Source organism: Lynx canadensis, chromosome E1 (genome assembly GCF_007474595.2).
Source record: "Lynx canadensis isolate LIC74 chromosome E1, mLynCan4.pri.v2, whole genome shotgun sequence".
Taxonomy (NCBI): Eukaryota; Metazoa; Chordata; class Mammalia; order Carnivora; family Felidae; genus Lynx; species Lynx canadensis.
In genome coordinates, this window is record NC_044316.2 from 44,935,978 (window position 1) to 44,954,133 (window position 18,156).

An 18,156-nucleotide genomic window follows, 5' to 3' on the forward strand; every position below is an offset into this window, starting at 1 on the left:
AATTTTCATAGTAATAACTTTATCCTATGATTTATCCCCTTTGTTTTTAAGAATGGCAGCCAGAATATCCAGGGTCTCCATGGGTTGTCTTCTATGTCTAGTGAGAGAGAAGACCTTCTCCAGAAACTCTTTCTAATCTCTCTTGAGCTTAATCCCATCAGGTTTCATCCCTACCACTCCACAGGAACCATGTTAAATCATCTACATTGACTAAATTTAGTGATCCGTTCTCAGTTTCATATTACTTGACCTACCAACATTTGATCTTTTCCCTTCCATGAAACTCTTTTCTTAACTTCTGTACTCTTCTAGTTTTGTTTCTGTTCTCTGGTTACTACTCCTTATTGTCTGGTGTTTTTCCTCATACCACCAGCTTCTGCATGTTGGGTTCAGCCCCAAGCTTTAGTCTTTTGACTCTCTCACACTCTCTCTGTCTCTCTGTCTCTCTGTCTCTCTGTCTCTCTCTCTCTCTCTCTCTCTCTCTCTCTCTCTCTCTCTCACACACACACACACACACACACACACACACACTTATACTCCCTTATGTGGTGATGTCATACAGTTTAAAAGTGGTTTATGTACTGATGGCATATGTATGTTCATGTTCATGTCTGCTTATTTGTGTAACAGGCATCTCAAGCTTAGTATGTCCAGAACTGATTTCCAAATACTTCCCTCATACCCAGACTTATTCTCTCACAGTCTTTCCTGTCTCAGTAAATTGCAGATCCATTGGTTGGGTCCAAGATACTAGAATTACCCTGGTTATTTCTTTATTTTTCTCTTCTGACAGTAGATTCTCTCTGCTGTACCTTCAAGATAAATCCAGCATCTGACTCCTTCTCACCACTTCCACGCTCCCTTAGTCGAAGTGTTCATTCTTCTTCTGGATTTTTGCAGTAGCCTCTGAATTGATTTCTGCCTGCTTCTGCTCTCTTTCCCCTGAAGTCCCCCCTACCACCACTTTAATGATTTCTTTGTTATAGGGGCATCTGGGTGGCTCAGTTCGTTAAACAATCAACTTCGGCTTAGGTCGTAATCTCGTGGTTTATGACTTAGAGCTGTTTCGGGCTCTGTGCTGACAGCTCAGAGCCTGGAGCCTGCTTCAGATTCTGTGTCTCCCTCTCTCTTTGTCCCTCTGCTGCTCATGCTCCGTCTCTGTCTTTCTCAAAAATAAATAAAAATACATTAAAACAATTTCTTTGTTATAAAAGATAACAGTAGAGATTTTTGAAACCAGACAATTTGAATTTTAGGATTGTGGTGTGATTTGGGGACAGTAACTTTCCTTCCCTGAGTCTCAGTCTTATATTTAAGGGGTAAATGGGTGATTCAGTTGGTTAAGCGGCCAACTCTTGATCTTGGCTCAGGTCATGTGAGTTCGAGCCCCGCATCAGGCTCCATGCTGACAGTGTAGAGTCTGCTTGGGATTCATTCTCTCTCTCTCAAAATACATACATACATACATACATACATACATTCTACCTACCTACCTACTTACCTTTGGATAATAAATCTAGCTTATGTTCTTGGTCCTTCCTTTTGTATTAAAAAAAAAAATTCCACTCATACCTTCCAGTTCTTGTCTGCCTTTGTTGGCATTAAGTGTACATAGTTCTTACAGATTCATGCCTGGCCAGTAAAAGGAACCAGAGTTTATAGTTGAATAGTAAAAATATTGTATTTTATGCAGTTTTAATACCCCTCCCATGCTTTCTATTAGGGCAGTATATTTAAAGTTTCCAAAGGAGAATTAAAGGCAACCAAACTTCAAAATTTTAATTTATAATCTCATCTGTTATTTATACTAGCATAGTATTTAGCTGAGAAGACTAAAGATGAGCTTAGGTTACCAAATTCAAGGTCACTTAAATTGTTAATTTTTCAGCTGTAATATTTTGATCCTGGGTTGAGAAGAAGAATCATTTAAAGTATCCCCTACTTACAGAAAAGAAAATATTTTTCTTGGAATGGTTCAGGCACTTTCTTAATTAGACTTTCTTTAACTTAAATCCCTTCATAGAAATCACTACATACTGAATATCTCTATATGGTTGGTATTTCTTTACCAGGACTGTTTTAGTGCTATAATACACCTGAGTTGAAAGCTATCTACCCTATGAAGTAAATTCTCCTATGACATTTTGCATAGGAAATAATGGGAATAGGGAATCTATTAAGGTTTCTCCATATTAAATATACATTGTTTTATATTACTTGCTGGGTTTAACTCAGTATGCAGGTAAAAAAACAAATGTTCTTTGCTGATTATCTTAAATCCAGGAAACCTAAGTTCTGCTTTTAACAGCTAGCACTTGAGTTGGACAGTCAGGTCTTTTTATTTCTTTTTTTTTTTTTTAATTTTTTTTTTTAAATTTTTTTTTTTCAACGTTTATTTATTTTTGGGACAGAGAGAGACAGAGCATGAACGGGGGAGGGGCAGAGAGAGAGGGAGACACAGAATCGGAAACAGGCTCCAGGCTCTGAGCCATCAGCCCAGAGCCCGACGCGGGGCTCGAACTCACGGACCGCGAGATCGTGACCTGAGCTGAAGTCGGACGCTTAACCGACTGCGCCACCCAGGCGCCCCAGGTCTTTTTTATTTCTGTACCTATTACATCAGGGGTTTTCTTCTGTAAAGTTCACAGTATATCTGAAGTAAGTCTTTAATTCAAGTTTGATGAGTAAATTCTAACTTCATAGACGCACCCCTGTCCTACTGTCTACACTCTGGGGTGAGGTAGTAAGTGTCATGCAAATAGCTTGACTTGCTTAATGACTGAAGGTCTTCTGTTTTGTCCATAAATGTTGATGTGTCCTGTGTGGGAGGTCTTACCTGTACTGAAAGAATTGTGTGTTAAGCAAAGCAAAAACATTTATAGTACTGTATGTCACTGCAATCTTGCTATTTTGGATAATGGTTTCGTTGGTTCCATAAGCATACCGCAAACACTTTCAAAGGGGTTGAAATTTTTCCCTACATCATTTTGGGGAAGTGGTGAGTTTATTCTTTTTGAAAAATCTTTATTGTCTACTTTTACCTGAGGGTTAATCTCAGCTCTTACAATTAGTCTCCACTGAGGTAAGGCATGGTTGGTTATAAGGTTTCAGTCTTAGAGGAGTGAACTGCTCAAATTTATTGCAATGTATTTCTGATTTTATTTTGAAAATTTAGGCAGTTAAAACATTATAGATTATGGTGGTATCAAAATTGGTGATTTTTTTTGTCTTCATATTCATTGGCTTGCCGACTCAAAATTATGTCTTAAGCCATTTCTTGCCTATTGTTTTCCTGTGTATTATTTTATCAATACCGTAACATTCTGGAGATCATGCAAATTTTTGAAGCCTAGTTTTTTATTTATTTTTTTCCTCTTATTGTTTAGGAAGACAGTGCTGCTGACAGAAACGTCTGTTTTATTCAAAGGACTTCTCACATACTTTAAGAGCATGTTTTGATGTTAAAACAGAAATTTGTGTGTATATATTTTTTTATCCACATAGAAAAATCAGAAAAATGAAAATTTAAGACCTGCCTGAATATGAATGTTTCTCATTGTCATTGATTTCCAAGTAAAGGAAAAGAAAGACATTTGCATAAAAAAATTAATTACTAGGAAGGAAAATTGACTAGTACTGTATTTGCATATCCTGATTTAAGATGCCATATATTTCTAGTATAGTTTTCTATTTTTGATAAAATGAATCTTTATTCCACAATAATTTAGGACTGCATAATACTTTATCTTTTTTTTTTTTTTAATCTGTTAAAAGACTTAGGTTGTTTGACCTGTAAAATTTCCCGTAGTCTGTATTTTGTTGATCATGTGCTTAGGAACAATTCAACATTTTCATCTGTCCTTTGTTTTTCCTGAAAACCCACAGATTCAGTAGTTTGACCAGACTCAGGTTTGACTGAAAACTATAACTGTGCTCCTGTCACCAGGAGTCATACAGTGTCTGGTGTTTATTCCCTTTTTAGTGTTATTAGTAATTGATATTCAGTGCCTCTGGAGCTGTTCACTCATGAAATGGTGATATTCTGATTTTTTCTTGTTTCCCATTTATTGTCTGGAATGATTTTATAGAAGATCTCTGTTATGTACTCTTGGGCTACCAGTACAGTTTATATAGGAAATGTAGGAATTATTTAATTCTTTCCTTTCCCCCCAAATTTCAAGATAATGAACTGGGTTTCTATCATGCTTAGAAGGTGACCAGTTAGTGTCATGTTGTTTGTAGACATCATTGTGATCTCATGACCAGTGAGAGCTTCTTTACTGAGTCTTTTTGATATGACCCTAGTTGTACATTGTCTTTGATGGCTTCCTTACAACTGCACATCAGGATGGTCCAGGTTCATTGGTGCATATCCTTTGCTAAACTATCTAGGGTTTGTTTTTTTTTAATTTAACTAAAAAAAAAATCTTTAATGTTTATTTTTGAGAGAGAGAGAGAGAGAGACAGACAGATAGACAGACAGAGCATGAGAGGTAGAGGGGCAGAGAGAGAGAGAGACGGAGACGCAAAATCCGAAGCAGGCTTCAGGCTCTGAGTTCTCAGCACAGAGCCCAATGAGAGGCTCAAACCCGCAAACTGTGAGATCATGACCTGAGCCAAAGTCGCATGCTTAACCGACAGAGCCACCCACGCGCCCCTAACTAAAATTTTTTAAAAGCAAGCTCTACGCCCAACACGGGGCTTTAGCTCACGGCCCCGAGATCAGGAGTTGTATGCTCTACCCACTGAGCCAGCTGGGTGCCCCTAAGCCAGCTAGTTCTTTAAGAAGTCCTGGTTTGTTGGGGCGCCTGGGTGGCGCAGTCGGTTAAGCGTCCGACTTCAGCCAGGTCACGATCTCGCGGTCCGTGAGTTCGAGCCCCGCGTCAGGCTCTGGGCGGATGGCTCGGAGCCTGGAGCCTGTTTCGATTCTGTGTCTCCCTCTGTCTCTGCCCCTCCCCCGTTCATGCTCTGTCTCTCTCTGTCCCAAAAATAAATAAAAACGTTGAAAAAAAAATTAAAAAAAAAAAAAGAAGTCCTGGTTTGTCTTAATGGAGAATGGCATTTCAAGATCGCAGTCGGGGTGCTAGGAGTGGTCATTGCCACTCAAGCACTCTTTGTAAGTGCTTTTAGTGGACAGAACTAGGGTATACCCGTGACTTATAATATTGTACTTACATTTGCAATGTAGATTCAGTACTACAGAGTTTTTACTCCTGTGTATTTTTATATCCATATTTTCTTTCTTCCACACTGAGAATTCTGGTTCTCAAGGAGACAATAACATTAGAGTATCCCATAATTAATCATTTGCTTTATCCCTCTTTGTAAAGATCTGAGAACATTATTGCCACCGGTTTTGATTACTGAAATCAGTTAACTTTTTGTTGTTTTTTAAAATGCTTTCTCCAACCTCTATCCCCTCCATTTTTTTATGGTAGCACTGCATCTACATTGTCAGATCTTATAGCCATTACATTCTGTAATCTCCCCATTTAAAAACTCTGATTTGTTTCGGTGTTTCTCCTGTTGCTTTGATTGCCTATAGCTAGTTCTCTAGAAGAGCCAGGACAAGTTCATTGGGACAGTATTCCCTGAGGTTTTGCATGTTGATAACAGTTTGTCTTTATACTAAAAGGTTAGTTTTACTGGATGTAAAATCTTTGGTTCAAGTTTTCTTTGTGTATTTGAAATTTATTATTTTCTCTTATAAATCATGTGACGCTTTTGCCTAAATGCCCAAGAGATTTTTTTCCCCTTTTTTCTTTAAAGTCCAGTAATTTTAGTAAAAAATTACTTGGTGCATTGATCTAAGTTGATTATCTCAACTACACAGGGTGCTCTTGCAATATGTAGTTTCAGATATACTGTATATACATATATATGTGTGTGAGAATGTATACATGTATTTATACACACATATAACTATATATCACATATAACGTATACACATTTTTTTCTGGGAAAGCATTTTTGTATTACGGTTTTAAATATTTGTTTTGTTCTCTCACTTTGTTTTTCTCCTTTAGGGCTTCTTTTTTTAATTTTTCTTATTTTTGGTCTTATGCTGAATCTTCTTTGCTTATCTCTGATATTTGGCACCTTCTCAAATCCTTTTTAATGTCTCTTTTTTTTAATTTGTTAAAGATTTTCTTCCTTTTTACTCTCTGTTTCTTTTAAGGTCTTTTGTTATGTTTATTTGTGCTTGTTTTCTTACGGTTTAGTCTTCAGTACTGAAATGATTTTTGTTTTATTTCTAGTTCTTAGTTTTTGTCTCCTCATTTCTGAGTTTTTCTGATTCTGATTTATATTGCTGTTTCATGTGTTACCTAATTTTCTTATTATCTCTCATAAGACCTATAAATATAATTTTTATTAGTAAAACATAGAGTCCAGAGGATTATTTGACATACTTTATACAAATAAACAGCTGTAATTAATTTAGACATTGCTTTAAATCTTTAAATCAAAGCTTCTATACTAGAATCTGTGAGTGAACTTTAGAGTTGATAAAATTACTCATTACGTGTGAGGTAGAGTGTATAGTATAGGGGTAGGGAAAAAAAACACCTTGAATTTCTTTAGACTTCCAGAGGGAAATGTAAAATGTCCTCAAAAAAATATGGGTAAAAACTTTTCATTTATATAGGAAAAAGTCCTCAAATATTTTAATGATTAAGATTATAAGAACTAAAAACAAATGATAGATATTATTGTTTTGAGATACAGATGGCACCATAGATCATTTCATTATCTATTTGCTCTCTTTCTACTTTTATATAGATGGAGGGAGCGAGGAACCACCGGATCGAAGACAGTCAAGTGTAGACTCTCGCCAAAGCCGCTCTGGGCAAGGTAAATTTTCATTAAATTTATTATTAAAATGAAAAAGACAAGATATCAGTTATTCCTTTCTAGTATTTAATCTGAGGATTGGAGTTTCCTTGGGTCTAGTTTGGATATTCTAGTTTCTCCTTTACAGCTTTAAATGTTACAGTCTAAAAGTTCTGTGATACATTTATTCAAGATAAAATGAAAACTGGTGTCATGTCTTTTTTTAAATGGTAATACCTTAATAAGGTCTTAAGTAATTTTGGAGCATTTGATACATGTCTGGATATCACTGTTGGAATACAACCAAAAGTAAATTTTTTACATTTATAACAACACACTGGCTTTTTAAAATTTCATCAATGCAGGGCACCTGGGTGGCTTAGTTGGGTAAGCATGTGACTTGGGCTCAGGTCATGATTTCGGGTTTGTGGGTTTGAGTCCCTGTTGGGCTCTGTGCTGACAGTTCAGAACCTGGAGGCTGCTTTCGATTCTGTGTCTCCCTCTCTCTCTGCCTCTCCTCTGCTCGAGCTCTGTCTCTCTCTCAAAAATAATTAAACAAAAAAATTTTTAAAAATAAAATTTCATCAATGCAATATTGTTTTAGCTCTCTCAGAAGAATAATTTTTGTTTCTAATTTCCATCTTGAATTAGGATTTTCTTAATTAGTTTCCTTTTCTATTTAAAATTTAGTATGTGCTTTAGACTGGTTTTTTGAAGTGACAACTTCCAAACTAGGTAAAAAATATCTGGTATCAATGAAATCTTCAGAAAGGTCTTCCTTAATTAACTTATTTAAATATGTACTAACTTATTTAAAATAGTAGTTACCCACTTTTTATTTATTTTATTTTCTCTGTCCAAAACTAGAATGAATGCTCCATGATTGCAGAGATTTTTGTTTGTTTTGTTCATTGCTGTATTTCCTGTGCCAAGAATAAGTACCTGATATATAGTAGTTACTAAATAAATACTGCTGAATGAATGAAATGATCTCTATGAGAATTGAGAACCCAAACTGATGAATGTATTATAAAATCTCAGGCAGTCAATTAGTGTGTGTGATTTTTAGAGAATCTTTACTTATACATAAAGTAAAGCTTAGAGTTACAAATTTATGGTGTTTTAATCTTATTAAAGTTCCTGATTTATTTCATAATCCTATTCCCTTTTTTCTCCAAGTTTGCTCTTCCCAAGTTTTAGAGTTGTGCTATTTTTATAAAATTATTTGTTGCAGAATAAAAAGAGGAATGATATATGCAGGTTGATTTGCAAATTTTAACTTGTACTAGTATTTATTCATTTTTAATTAATACACATGGTATAAGTATGTCAAGAATTTGTCTAATTTTTTTCTTTTTTCCTCTTAAACATTTTTATATGAAAAAAGGACTTGAAAAAATGAATTATAGTACATAAATATATCAAATCAACACATTGTACACCTTAAACTTTCATAATGTCATATGTCAATTATATCTCAGTAAACCTGCAGGGAGGGGGAAGGAAAGAAAATGAGCTCATGTACAAAAGACCCTAAAAATAAAATTAGGAGAAATTAATTTTTAAAAGTATACTAATTTTTATTAAATATTATAATTTTTAATATCATAATTTGTGTTAAATGTCACAGATATAGATGTGAGAGTATATTCATTTACTTATATCCCCTGAGCTTGTCTGTTAAAGTTTTTTTTCAAATCAGTGAGTGTAGTTGAATTCTAATAAAAACAGCTGAACTTAGTATGAACTTCATAACAACAAAATCAATGATCTCCATGTTCTTGAGCACAACTACCTGATCTCAGTTAAAAATGACCAGGAATGGCATCATCATCAGAGCTAACTAATAGTTAAATTGTGTTTCTTACCTTCTTGAAGATTTTGTTTGTATTATCTCTTTATTCAAAAGACGGAAATAAAAATACAAAGCCATTTATAATGAGCTGAATGGGAGTCTGTATTATCTGTATTATCAGGGATGAAGAGATGGGATGAATACACACTTCTACTTTTGCTCCTTTCAGAAACCTGCTAAAAGATCAGTAAAGTGTGATTGGAGAAAAGCCAACATGGACACACTTTTAGAAACTGGAGAGTATATGAATAATTAAAAACTGAACCCTAAATGCAATAACAGAGAAAGGCAAGAAAACAAACTGATTTACCCTCCAGAAAAAAAACTCAAGAATGGTAGCATGTGGAAATGGAGGCGAAAGGAAGATTAGTGGAAAGTCTGTTGAAGAAACACTTGATTCCTGAGACCTCTTCCACAAAATTAGCTAACCAGTCTGCCGGGCAAGTGCCCAGCTCCCCACTCCTAACCTTGGCAAAGCACAGAAGTTTATTTTTTTGGAATAAAATAGCAATTCTAGACTGGGAGACACCTAACAAACATAGTTGAGGGCAGTCCTGTACTGAAAATAGGACAGTGGGACTCCAGTTGTCTTTATCCTACTGGCTACCAGAGTGCTGGCAGTTAGGCCTTTATATTTCAGGCAGGAGGTTGGTGTAGTCTTTTCTGAAGAATCTGGCTAAAAAGAAAGACACAAAATGTAGTCATCAGAGATTCCTTAAATAAACAGCCCAGCTAGATCATTCTATGTATCACAGCTCTCAATTAGCCTCTTAGTCCTCTTCTCTTGAATATTAGCAACTAACCAAGGGTTACTAGATATTTGAGGAAACCCTCTAAGGTATGAAATAGATTAAAATAAACAGAATAAAGCAACTTTGAGAGAACAAAGATTTTGCAGAGGAAAATAAAGGAACCATTATTGACATTCTTAGAGAAATAGAAGAAGATCATGCAGTCTTTTAAGACTGTTTTTCTTTTTGTTGTGACTGCCTTGTACTCTTTCTTAGGAATCTGTAGGATATGATTCCTCAAAATGAGAAAGTCAGACAAATAAAAGGAAGATATAGGTTATAGGAAATAGGAAATTCAAAGGAGAAAGGTCAAAAAAATCTTCAGGATGACAGTGAGAAGATAGGAAAAGAGGGCAACCAGCCTAGGTTAGAGTAGGTTAGAAGCCTCCAGAAGAGTTGTTTCATGAAAATGAGATTGATAGAAACCTGATGCATTTAATTATCTTTAGAAAAATTTTAAACAATTGGCGAAAGGCTTAGGGTTGAAAAGATGATAAATATATGAAATAAGTGAAAAAAGTTCTAAATTCAAGGGAAAACAGATAATGTGTAGGAATCGAGATTTTCTTCAGAATTAAGTCCTCAGTCCTTGAGGCAGGGTCTGGGGTAGCTGCTGTCCATGCTCGTCTTATCAGTTTATTCCAGTGTGGTATAAATATTTCCATTATTTGATTTGGGCCATTATAGTCAGGAAGGAGAGTTGTAAAGTCCAGTGAGCAAATGTGGTCTATGTGGCCTCTTTTTGTACAGTTGATAGATTTGATTTACTAAAACAAGTGGGATATTGACCTTTAGTTTTCTTGTCTTACAGTGCCTTTGTCTGATTTTGGTATCTGAGTAAGGCTGGCCTCTTAGAATAAGTTGAAACTTGAGAAAAATTTCCTCCTCTTCAATTTTCCTAGAACATTTTGTGTAGAACTGGTATTATTTCATCCTTAAATGTTTGATAGAATTTCTCAGAGAAGCATCGGGACCTGGAATTTTCTTTATGGGAAAGTTTTAAAATATAAATTAAATTTCTTTAATAAAATATGACTATTTGAATTATCTATTTCTTCTTGAATAACCTTTTAAAATCTGTAGAATCTTTAGTGATGTCCACCTTTTTCATTCTTGATATTGGTAATTTGGGTATTCTTTGAGATTATCATTCTGGGAAGAGATACATAAATTTTACTGATCTCAAAGAATCAATTTCAGTTTTCATTTATTTTCTCTATTGCTTTCCTATTTTGTATTTCATTGATTTCTGCTTTGCTCTTTATTATTTCCTTTCTTCTTCCTGCTTTGGGTGTAATTTCTTTTTCTTTTTCTGATTTCCTAAGGTAGAAGCTGAGGTCTTTGGAATTTTCTTTTTAGTACAGGAATTTTTGTACTATAAATTTCCCTCAATGTACTGCTTTAGCTGCATTTCATGGGATTTGATGAGTATGATTTCATTTAGTACAAAATACTGTCTGATTTTCCTTGTGTTGTCTTCTTTAACCCAGTATTATTTAGAAGTGTGTTATTATAGTTTCCAAATATTCAAGAATTTTCCATATATCTTTCTTCTATTGATTTCTAATTTAATTTCATTGTGATCAAAGAACACACTTTCTGTGAGTTGAATCACTTTTTATTGAAACTTGTTTTGTGTTCCAGGAAATGATCTTATGTTCAGTATGCACTTGAAAAGAATGTGTATTATGCTCTTTTGGGGTAGAAGTTTCTATAAAATACCAATCTGGTCAAGCTGAATTGATAGTGTTGTTCATGTCTTCTATACCTTTGCTGATTTTCTGTCTGCTCATTCTCTCAATTATTAGGAAAGGAATATTGAAAACTCAAACTGTAAGTATAGATATATCTATTTCTCCTTTCTGTTCTATCCTATTCCTCATACCACTGTTCTTCTGGTCAAAAAGGATTCCCCTCCTTCAGAGATTTAAGTATCCATTCAGTGACAGCTGTCAATAGTGAAATAGGTTTGTCTAGGGGTTAGAGCTAGAAGAAAAAGGGAAAAAGGGAAAAAAGCCAAAGGATTTTCCCCACTCTCTCTGTCCTATATGGAGCCCTCCTCACCCCCTTCATTCATACTGTCTAACAAGGAAGAGAAGGCTTGTCTTGGATCTTTCCTTTCATCCCTGCTGTGCTGTTCCAGGATTTGGATTTGGATTTCCTTTGAATTCAGGCTGGGAGTTTGGGGACATAAAATAACAAGAGGAAATGTGCCACCAAATTGGTTGTCCTTCAAACTCTGGTTTCCTTCCACAATTTGCCTGCTACTTTTTATTTTTCAGAGTCTTCAGATAGCTATTCTATCTTCTTTACAGGGATTTTAGTTAGATTCAGTTAAGGTGGAGTGTGCTTATTCCACCTTACCGCACAACTAGAGCTCTTCCATTTGATTATATTTTGTGTTTGCCTATCTGAAGGGGTAATACTCAAATTATTTAACAATTAACATGCCATAAACATCAACCAGAACAGATGGCAGTCTGTTCGTAACATACACTAACTTTAAACAACTGATATGCCTATATAGGTACATAATGCCTGATAATCTGCCCTGCCTGATTGTGGATTCAGTTTCTATTTAATGTCTCTTCTCCAGTGATAACAGACATGTAATGTAAGGTGTCTGGTGAGCTATCTTATCCTTTAGGCATGATAAGCTCTCCTGTGTGTTAACTAACTAGCTTGGCCTCTGATCTGTCTCTCGGGTGCAATGGATTCTGACTCACACATACCACACTCACTGCTCTAGCTTAGGGGCAGAGACCTATGATGTCTTCTGCTTATCAAATGTGGGAGATGGTAGATGCCTGACTACTTGCAGTGAATCCGATCCTACTCCACTCATTCAGATTGCTGCCCCTGGGCACTTCCTGCTCCTTGCATCTCACACTTCTGTGCTTAAAACAGACTTGGAAACACTCATCTTTCACAGTTATCCTCCTACGCATGCTCTGGGCTATAATTTCCTCATTCCAGTTGCATCTAGTTTGTGTCTTCCATGGATTTCTTAACATTTCTCCTCTATTATTGGCTTTTTAAAAATTTTATAATGCTTTAAGAATTTGTTCTTACAAATTCTGGGTGCCTGGGGGCACCTGGATGGCCCATTCAGTTAAGCATCCAACTTTGGCTCAGGTCATGATCTCACGGTTTGTGAGTTCGAGCCCTGTGTAAGGCTCTGTGCTATCAGTTCAGAGCCTGGAGCTTGCTTTGGATTCTGTGTCTCCCTCTCTCTCTGCCCCTCCCCCACTCATGCTTTGTCTCTCAAAAAAATGAATAAATGTTAAAAAAATAAAAAAACAAATTCTGGGTCCCTGGGTAGCTCAGTCTGTTCAGCATATGACTCTTGATTTCAGCTCAGGTCATGATCCCAGGGTTGTGGGATCAAGCCCTGCAGTGGGCTCTGTGCTGAGCTTGGAACCTGCTTAGGATTGACTCTCTCTCTCTCTCTCTCTCCCTCCCTCCCTCCCTCCCTCCCCCGCTTCTTCTGTCCCTCCCCCATTCACGTGTGTGTGTGTGCGCACGCACCTGCGCGTGCACTTTCTCTCTCTAAAAAAAAAAAAAATTAAAATACTTTTTGACATTCCATACCACCTCAGTTATTGCCATTTTAGTCTGAACTACCATCATTTCTTTCCTTTAATAGTGTCTTATTTGCATTCTTGCCAATCTGTAGATCTGTAGTCTGTTGTCAATGTGATAGCTATAGTGCTCTTAATAAAACAAATCAAATCATGTATTTCCCCAGACTTGAAATAAAATTCTCCAGTAGCTTTCTATCACATTCAGAATAAACTCCAGGCTTTATTATTCCCTATAGGGCCCTACTTGAATTGCCATTTTCCTAGTACTCTAACTCTGTGATCTCCCTCTCCTTCCACAGTTTATTTTGCTTCCTCTTTGCTGACCTTTTTACTTAAATATGTTGAATATTTTCTATTTAGGCCTATTCACTTGCTCTTTCTTGAATAAAAGGCTGTAGATTTCTCCTTAGGTCAAAGAGGTGTTCTGTGACCATCCTATGAAATATGTAGCCCTAACCTTCGTGGTATTTATCACTACCTGAAAATATTTATTTACTTGTTTTTTTTTGGTTGTCTCAACTACCAGAAAATAGGGTTTATTTGAGTAGAGACTTTATCTTGTTCACCATTCTTGCCCTAGAACACTTGCATATATGAATTTGTCAGTATTTGTTGAGTAAAAGAATGAGCAAGTAGCACTTAGGGTGCTTGGGAAGGTATATGATGTGCCTAGGCCACATAGTGATTCAGTGTTCACTTCTGTTACTTAACTAATAAAGTAAAGCAGTGTAAGAAATTTCTTAAATGTGGGTAGTTTATCAGACTACCAACTACCTATTGATTAGTGAAATGAGGCCCTTGGAATTTGATTCTAAAACTGATTGTTCCAGTTAAGCTTCTAAGTTAAGGCCTTCTGAGGTTGGGTGGTTATTTTCTCCTTTCCAGTATAGCATATTGTATATAATCGGATTACATTATTTATTGTATTTAGTCTTTTTTTTTGAAGTTTATTTACTTTGAGAGAGAGAGAGGGAAAGCATGAGCAGGGAAGGAGCAGAAAGACAGAATCCCAAGCAGCCTCCCTGCTGTCAGATTGGAGCCCACCGTAGGGCTCAATCTCACAAACTATGAGATCATGACCTGAGCGGAAATGACTAGTCCGACGCTTAGCCAACTGAGCCACCCATTTGCTCCTTATTTGTTGTATTTAGTCTTATTTGTCTGATGCATCCCTATTTTTCCTAGTAATTTAAGAGTTCACTAACAGTAGGATCTTTGCATCTAGCACAGTGCCAGTATCTTGTATTTAAGCCATTCAGTTGACCAAGGAAGCTCATCAGTTCTATGAATTTCAGTTCTGTATTTCATGTGTTACTTCAGCACAAGTAGTTTTGGTGTACTGGCTCTATTTTCTGCAGCAAATGATTTTTCATTAGAGGTCATCCATATATATAACAGAACTTATTTGGTTCTAAATATTAAATAAATGCATGAGTCAATGTGATATGGTTGAAACGCAATTTTTATTTACTTTTGCAAGGATGGTACTATGCAGGCATCAGGCTGTGATCACACAAAATGCGTGTTGATGTAATAATGCTCATGACCCATTCATGCTGGAAGACTGGGAAACTGTACAGTGTTTGGCTTTGCTTGATTCCCATTATCTGTATCCAGTTTTATTTGCTTAGTACATGCTGGTGCATTTATAGGAATAATGTACTCACTTGTCAAATGTGATGTCTTCTTTCCTTGCTAATATATAAAATATTTAGCATAAGTGAGATGTTCATGCTCTTGAAACATGCACAAGTTATTTTTCAGTCTGGTAAGTTACAGAGATTTCTTTATTAAGAAACCAACATTGGCTTTATTAAACCAACGTTGTTTTATTACATAAAATGATAAGGAAAATTATTTCAGTATTTAGCGTGTCATTTTTGTGTCATTGTAAGAGTATATCTGGTATAGTAGCATTGCTAGAGAATAAGATTTTTTATTGTTTTAATAGTTTATCGTTGTGATAAAAAATCATTTAGCTTTCAAAATAGATTGCTTTGAGAATAAAGAAAATAAAACTTTAATAATACCTATGCGCCAGGCTCTGGATGAGGTGCTCTCACATAATCCTCATTTAATTTGCAGAATAATGCCATAAAGTAGGTATTATTTTCCATAGGAAAATATTTCAGACATTGTACTAATCTATATCAGAAGTTTCAATCCGCTTTGTTGGTAGCATGTACTTAGAACCTTTCTGTTCTGATATTTAAAATACAATTTAGGGCACCCACGTGGCTCAATTGGTTAAGTAAGAGTCCCAGTCTTGATTTCAGCTCACGTCACAATCTCATGGTTCATGAGTTAGAGCCCGTGTTGGGCTCCACTCTGACAGGAGGGAACCTGCTTGGGATTCTCTCTCTCCCTCTCTCTCTCTGTACCTGCCCCACTTGCGCATGCACATGATTTCTCTTTCTCAAAATAAACATTAAAAAAAATAAAATACAAATTTGTTTGTTAGTGGGTGGATAAGATCCAGAAGAAAAGATCTGACCTTAAATGATAAATCCCTCTGAAGTATCTTTATTTCTAGTCCTATATTTCTTCTGAGATTTAACTTAAAATACTGATTAATCTTTGTGTAATATTCTTTTCCATAAAATTAAACTTGAAATTGGCCCTTTTTCCAACAACTTCTTACTATCTTGATGTTCGGGATAGTTCAGAATGTGTTTACATATTTTAGCCATGCTTTATATTTCTTAACTTGAGATATAATAATTTTACTAATTAAAAAATTACTTTTTACCAACAAGGTAGATATTTTAAAAGAACACATTAAGGCTTCTTTAGCTTCCACTACCCTAAAGTAACCAATATTAACCATATTCAGTCTGTATCCTGCCATGCTTTTTCCCTGAGCTCATACTGGCATATGCAGGTAGGGGTGTGTGTGTGTGTGTGTGTGTGTGTGTGTGTGTGTGTGTGTGAGAGAGAGAGAGAGAGAGAGATTAAATTTGAAGATTTTAAAAAATAAAATGCAATTTTAGTTGTTTTCTCCCAGTTAACAAGATAGCATGACCATCCCTCCAGTAACATATTTAATTTCTAACTTCTAAAAATCTGTATAATGGTTCACAGCATAAGTAATCTATAATTTATTTCACCATTTCCTCATATATATTGTTCAGATTTACAAACCGGTTCATATTCATTCATCTAGTAATATATCAAACTCTTGGCATATGCAACCCCAAACTCGTTTTGTGTCAGAACATGCTAAGTATTCTACTTTGCATTCTGATAATTGGCCTAGTTAACACTAGAAATCTTGTGGAAACCTCTCCCTGCTTATCCATATTTATGAAAGAAAAGGAATAAAAGAATGGCAACTAAAAAGGTTGGAAAAGGTATCTTTCCAAACATCTAGAAAGATTTTGACTTAAAATATTCGTGGGGTGCCTGGGAAGCTCAGTTGGTTAAGAATTCAACTCTTGATTTCGGCCTCAGGTCATGATCTCATGGTTTCTTGAGTTCAAGCCCTGCATTGGGCTACCCAATGGCAGTGTGGAGCTTGCTTGGGATTTTCTCTCTGTCCCTCCCCACTCACACTCGCTCGCTCTCTAAATAAATAAATAAACTTTGATATATATACATACATATACATGTGTATGTATATACTTATCAGAGTTTTTCTGACAAATGAAAATCGTAAAACCTCTTTGAAAAACTTCATAACCTTTAATGAAGGACCATACAAAATTGGATAACAAAGGATGAAGAAGAAACCTGTTAGTAGAGCCTGGGATAAAGTTATTAGTGAGTACATTTTTTGTTTTGTTTTATTTGAGGTACAGGTTGGATTTAGTCTTATTCCCAGTGAGAGATTAAAGAGTAAAGAGCTGGTTCCCACAAGGGGGCAGACTAAGACTACCTGAAAACCTTCATACTGTAAAGAATATTTTAAATTCATGGTTGATTTATTAAGAAGGAAGAGGAAATTACCTGGGGCTAGAAATGAGTAGAAAGATAACTGGCTGACCATCCCATGAATGGTGCCATATATTGGGGGCATCCACCTACCTCATCCCCAGTGTAAGCATGGACTGTTGGCATATTGGACACTCCACTGTGGCTATGGGCAGATTGGCCTTGGGGAGTGGAAATCCATATTGCTGAGCCCATGATAAATTCCATCCCTGCTACCATGGCCACTTTGTTAATAAGCTGTTTGGACAAGGCTAGAGTGGCTGTGTAAAAAGACTGGCTGAGTCCTCCAAATAGGTCATGTGGTCTGCTATGTTGTTCAGCATCTTCTCTGCAGTTTGCTCTTTGGTAAGCATTCACATAGGACATAAATTGCTTCTTTTGGGGGGCGACTGTGTGGCTCATTCGGTTAAGTATCTGAGTTCAGCTCAGGTCATGATCTCATAGTTCGTGAGTTCAAGCCCTGCGTCGGGCTCTGTGCTGACAGCTCAGAGCCTGGAGCCTGTTTCTGATTCTTTGTCTCCCTCTCTCTCTGCCCCTCCCCTGCTCATGCTCTGTCTCTGTCTCAAAAATAAATAAACATAAAAAAATTATAAAGTCAATAAATTGCTTCATTTATTCTGTGCCCTTTCAAAAGAGGTCTGTTCATATGCCTCATCCCCAGATTTCCTTGTCACTAGTTTTCTAATTACTCCTTTCAAATCTCTGAATATCCATTAAACATTCTCCTTGAGTCAGCATAGGATAGTTCCTCTGTCATCTTTATTCTTAGGCAAAGTGAACAACTAGGGACCCTGTTCAAATTTCTGCCACTGGAATGGTTTCCCTTCACTAACGTCCTTCAAGACTACCACAAATTGGGGTTATAGTGTTGTTATCTGCATGTTATCATGCAGGGCTATCAGTAAATATGCCTGATTTTTTTTTTTCAGTGAGATGGTCATAGAGAATTTACTAGGTTAAGTAAAAAGAAGCTATAGCAAGAGTAGGAACTTTGGGCATCTGGGCTACTTGCTCATGCAAATTATTTGTGTGTTCAGGACCTGCTCAAGCCTAATCTTGTGTACATTTCTTCCTTTTGCTGCAGTGCTGCAGTACACACCCAATCATATTGATTTGTTGGTTCAACAGTACTTAGTTCATGATGGGCTGCCAAGGTCATGAGCAT

At 36.2% G+C, this 18,156-nt stretch overlaps 1 protein-coding gene across 3 annotated transcripts in view; it reads left to right on the forward strand.

Moving 5' to 3' along the window:
- Positions 1-18,156, forward strand: part of TANC2 (tetratricopeptide repeat, ankyrin repeat and coiled-coil containing 2) — a 383,338-nt gene that overhangs the window by 112,112 nt on the left and 253,070 nt on the right. For all 3 annotated transcript variants that reach the window (XM_030295266.1, XM_030295268.1, XM_030295269.1), the window contains exon 3: positions 6,781-6,852. In XM_030295266.1, the coding sequence (XP_030151126.1) occupies positions 6,781-6,852 (72 nt within the window). The remainder of the gene's footprint in view (positions 1-6,780; positions 6,853-18,156) is intronic.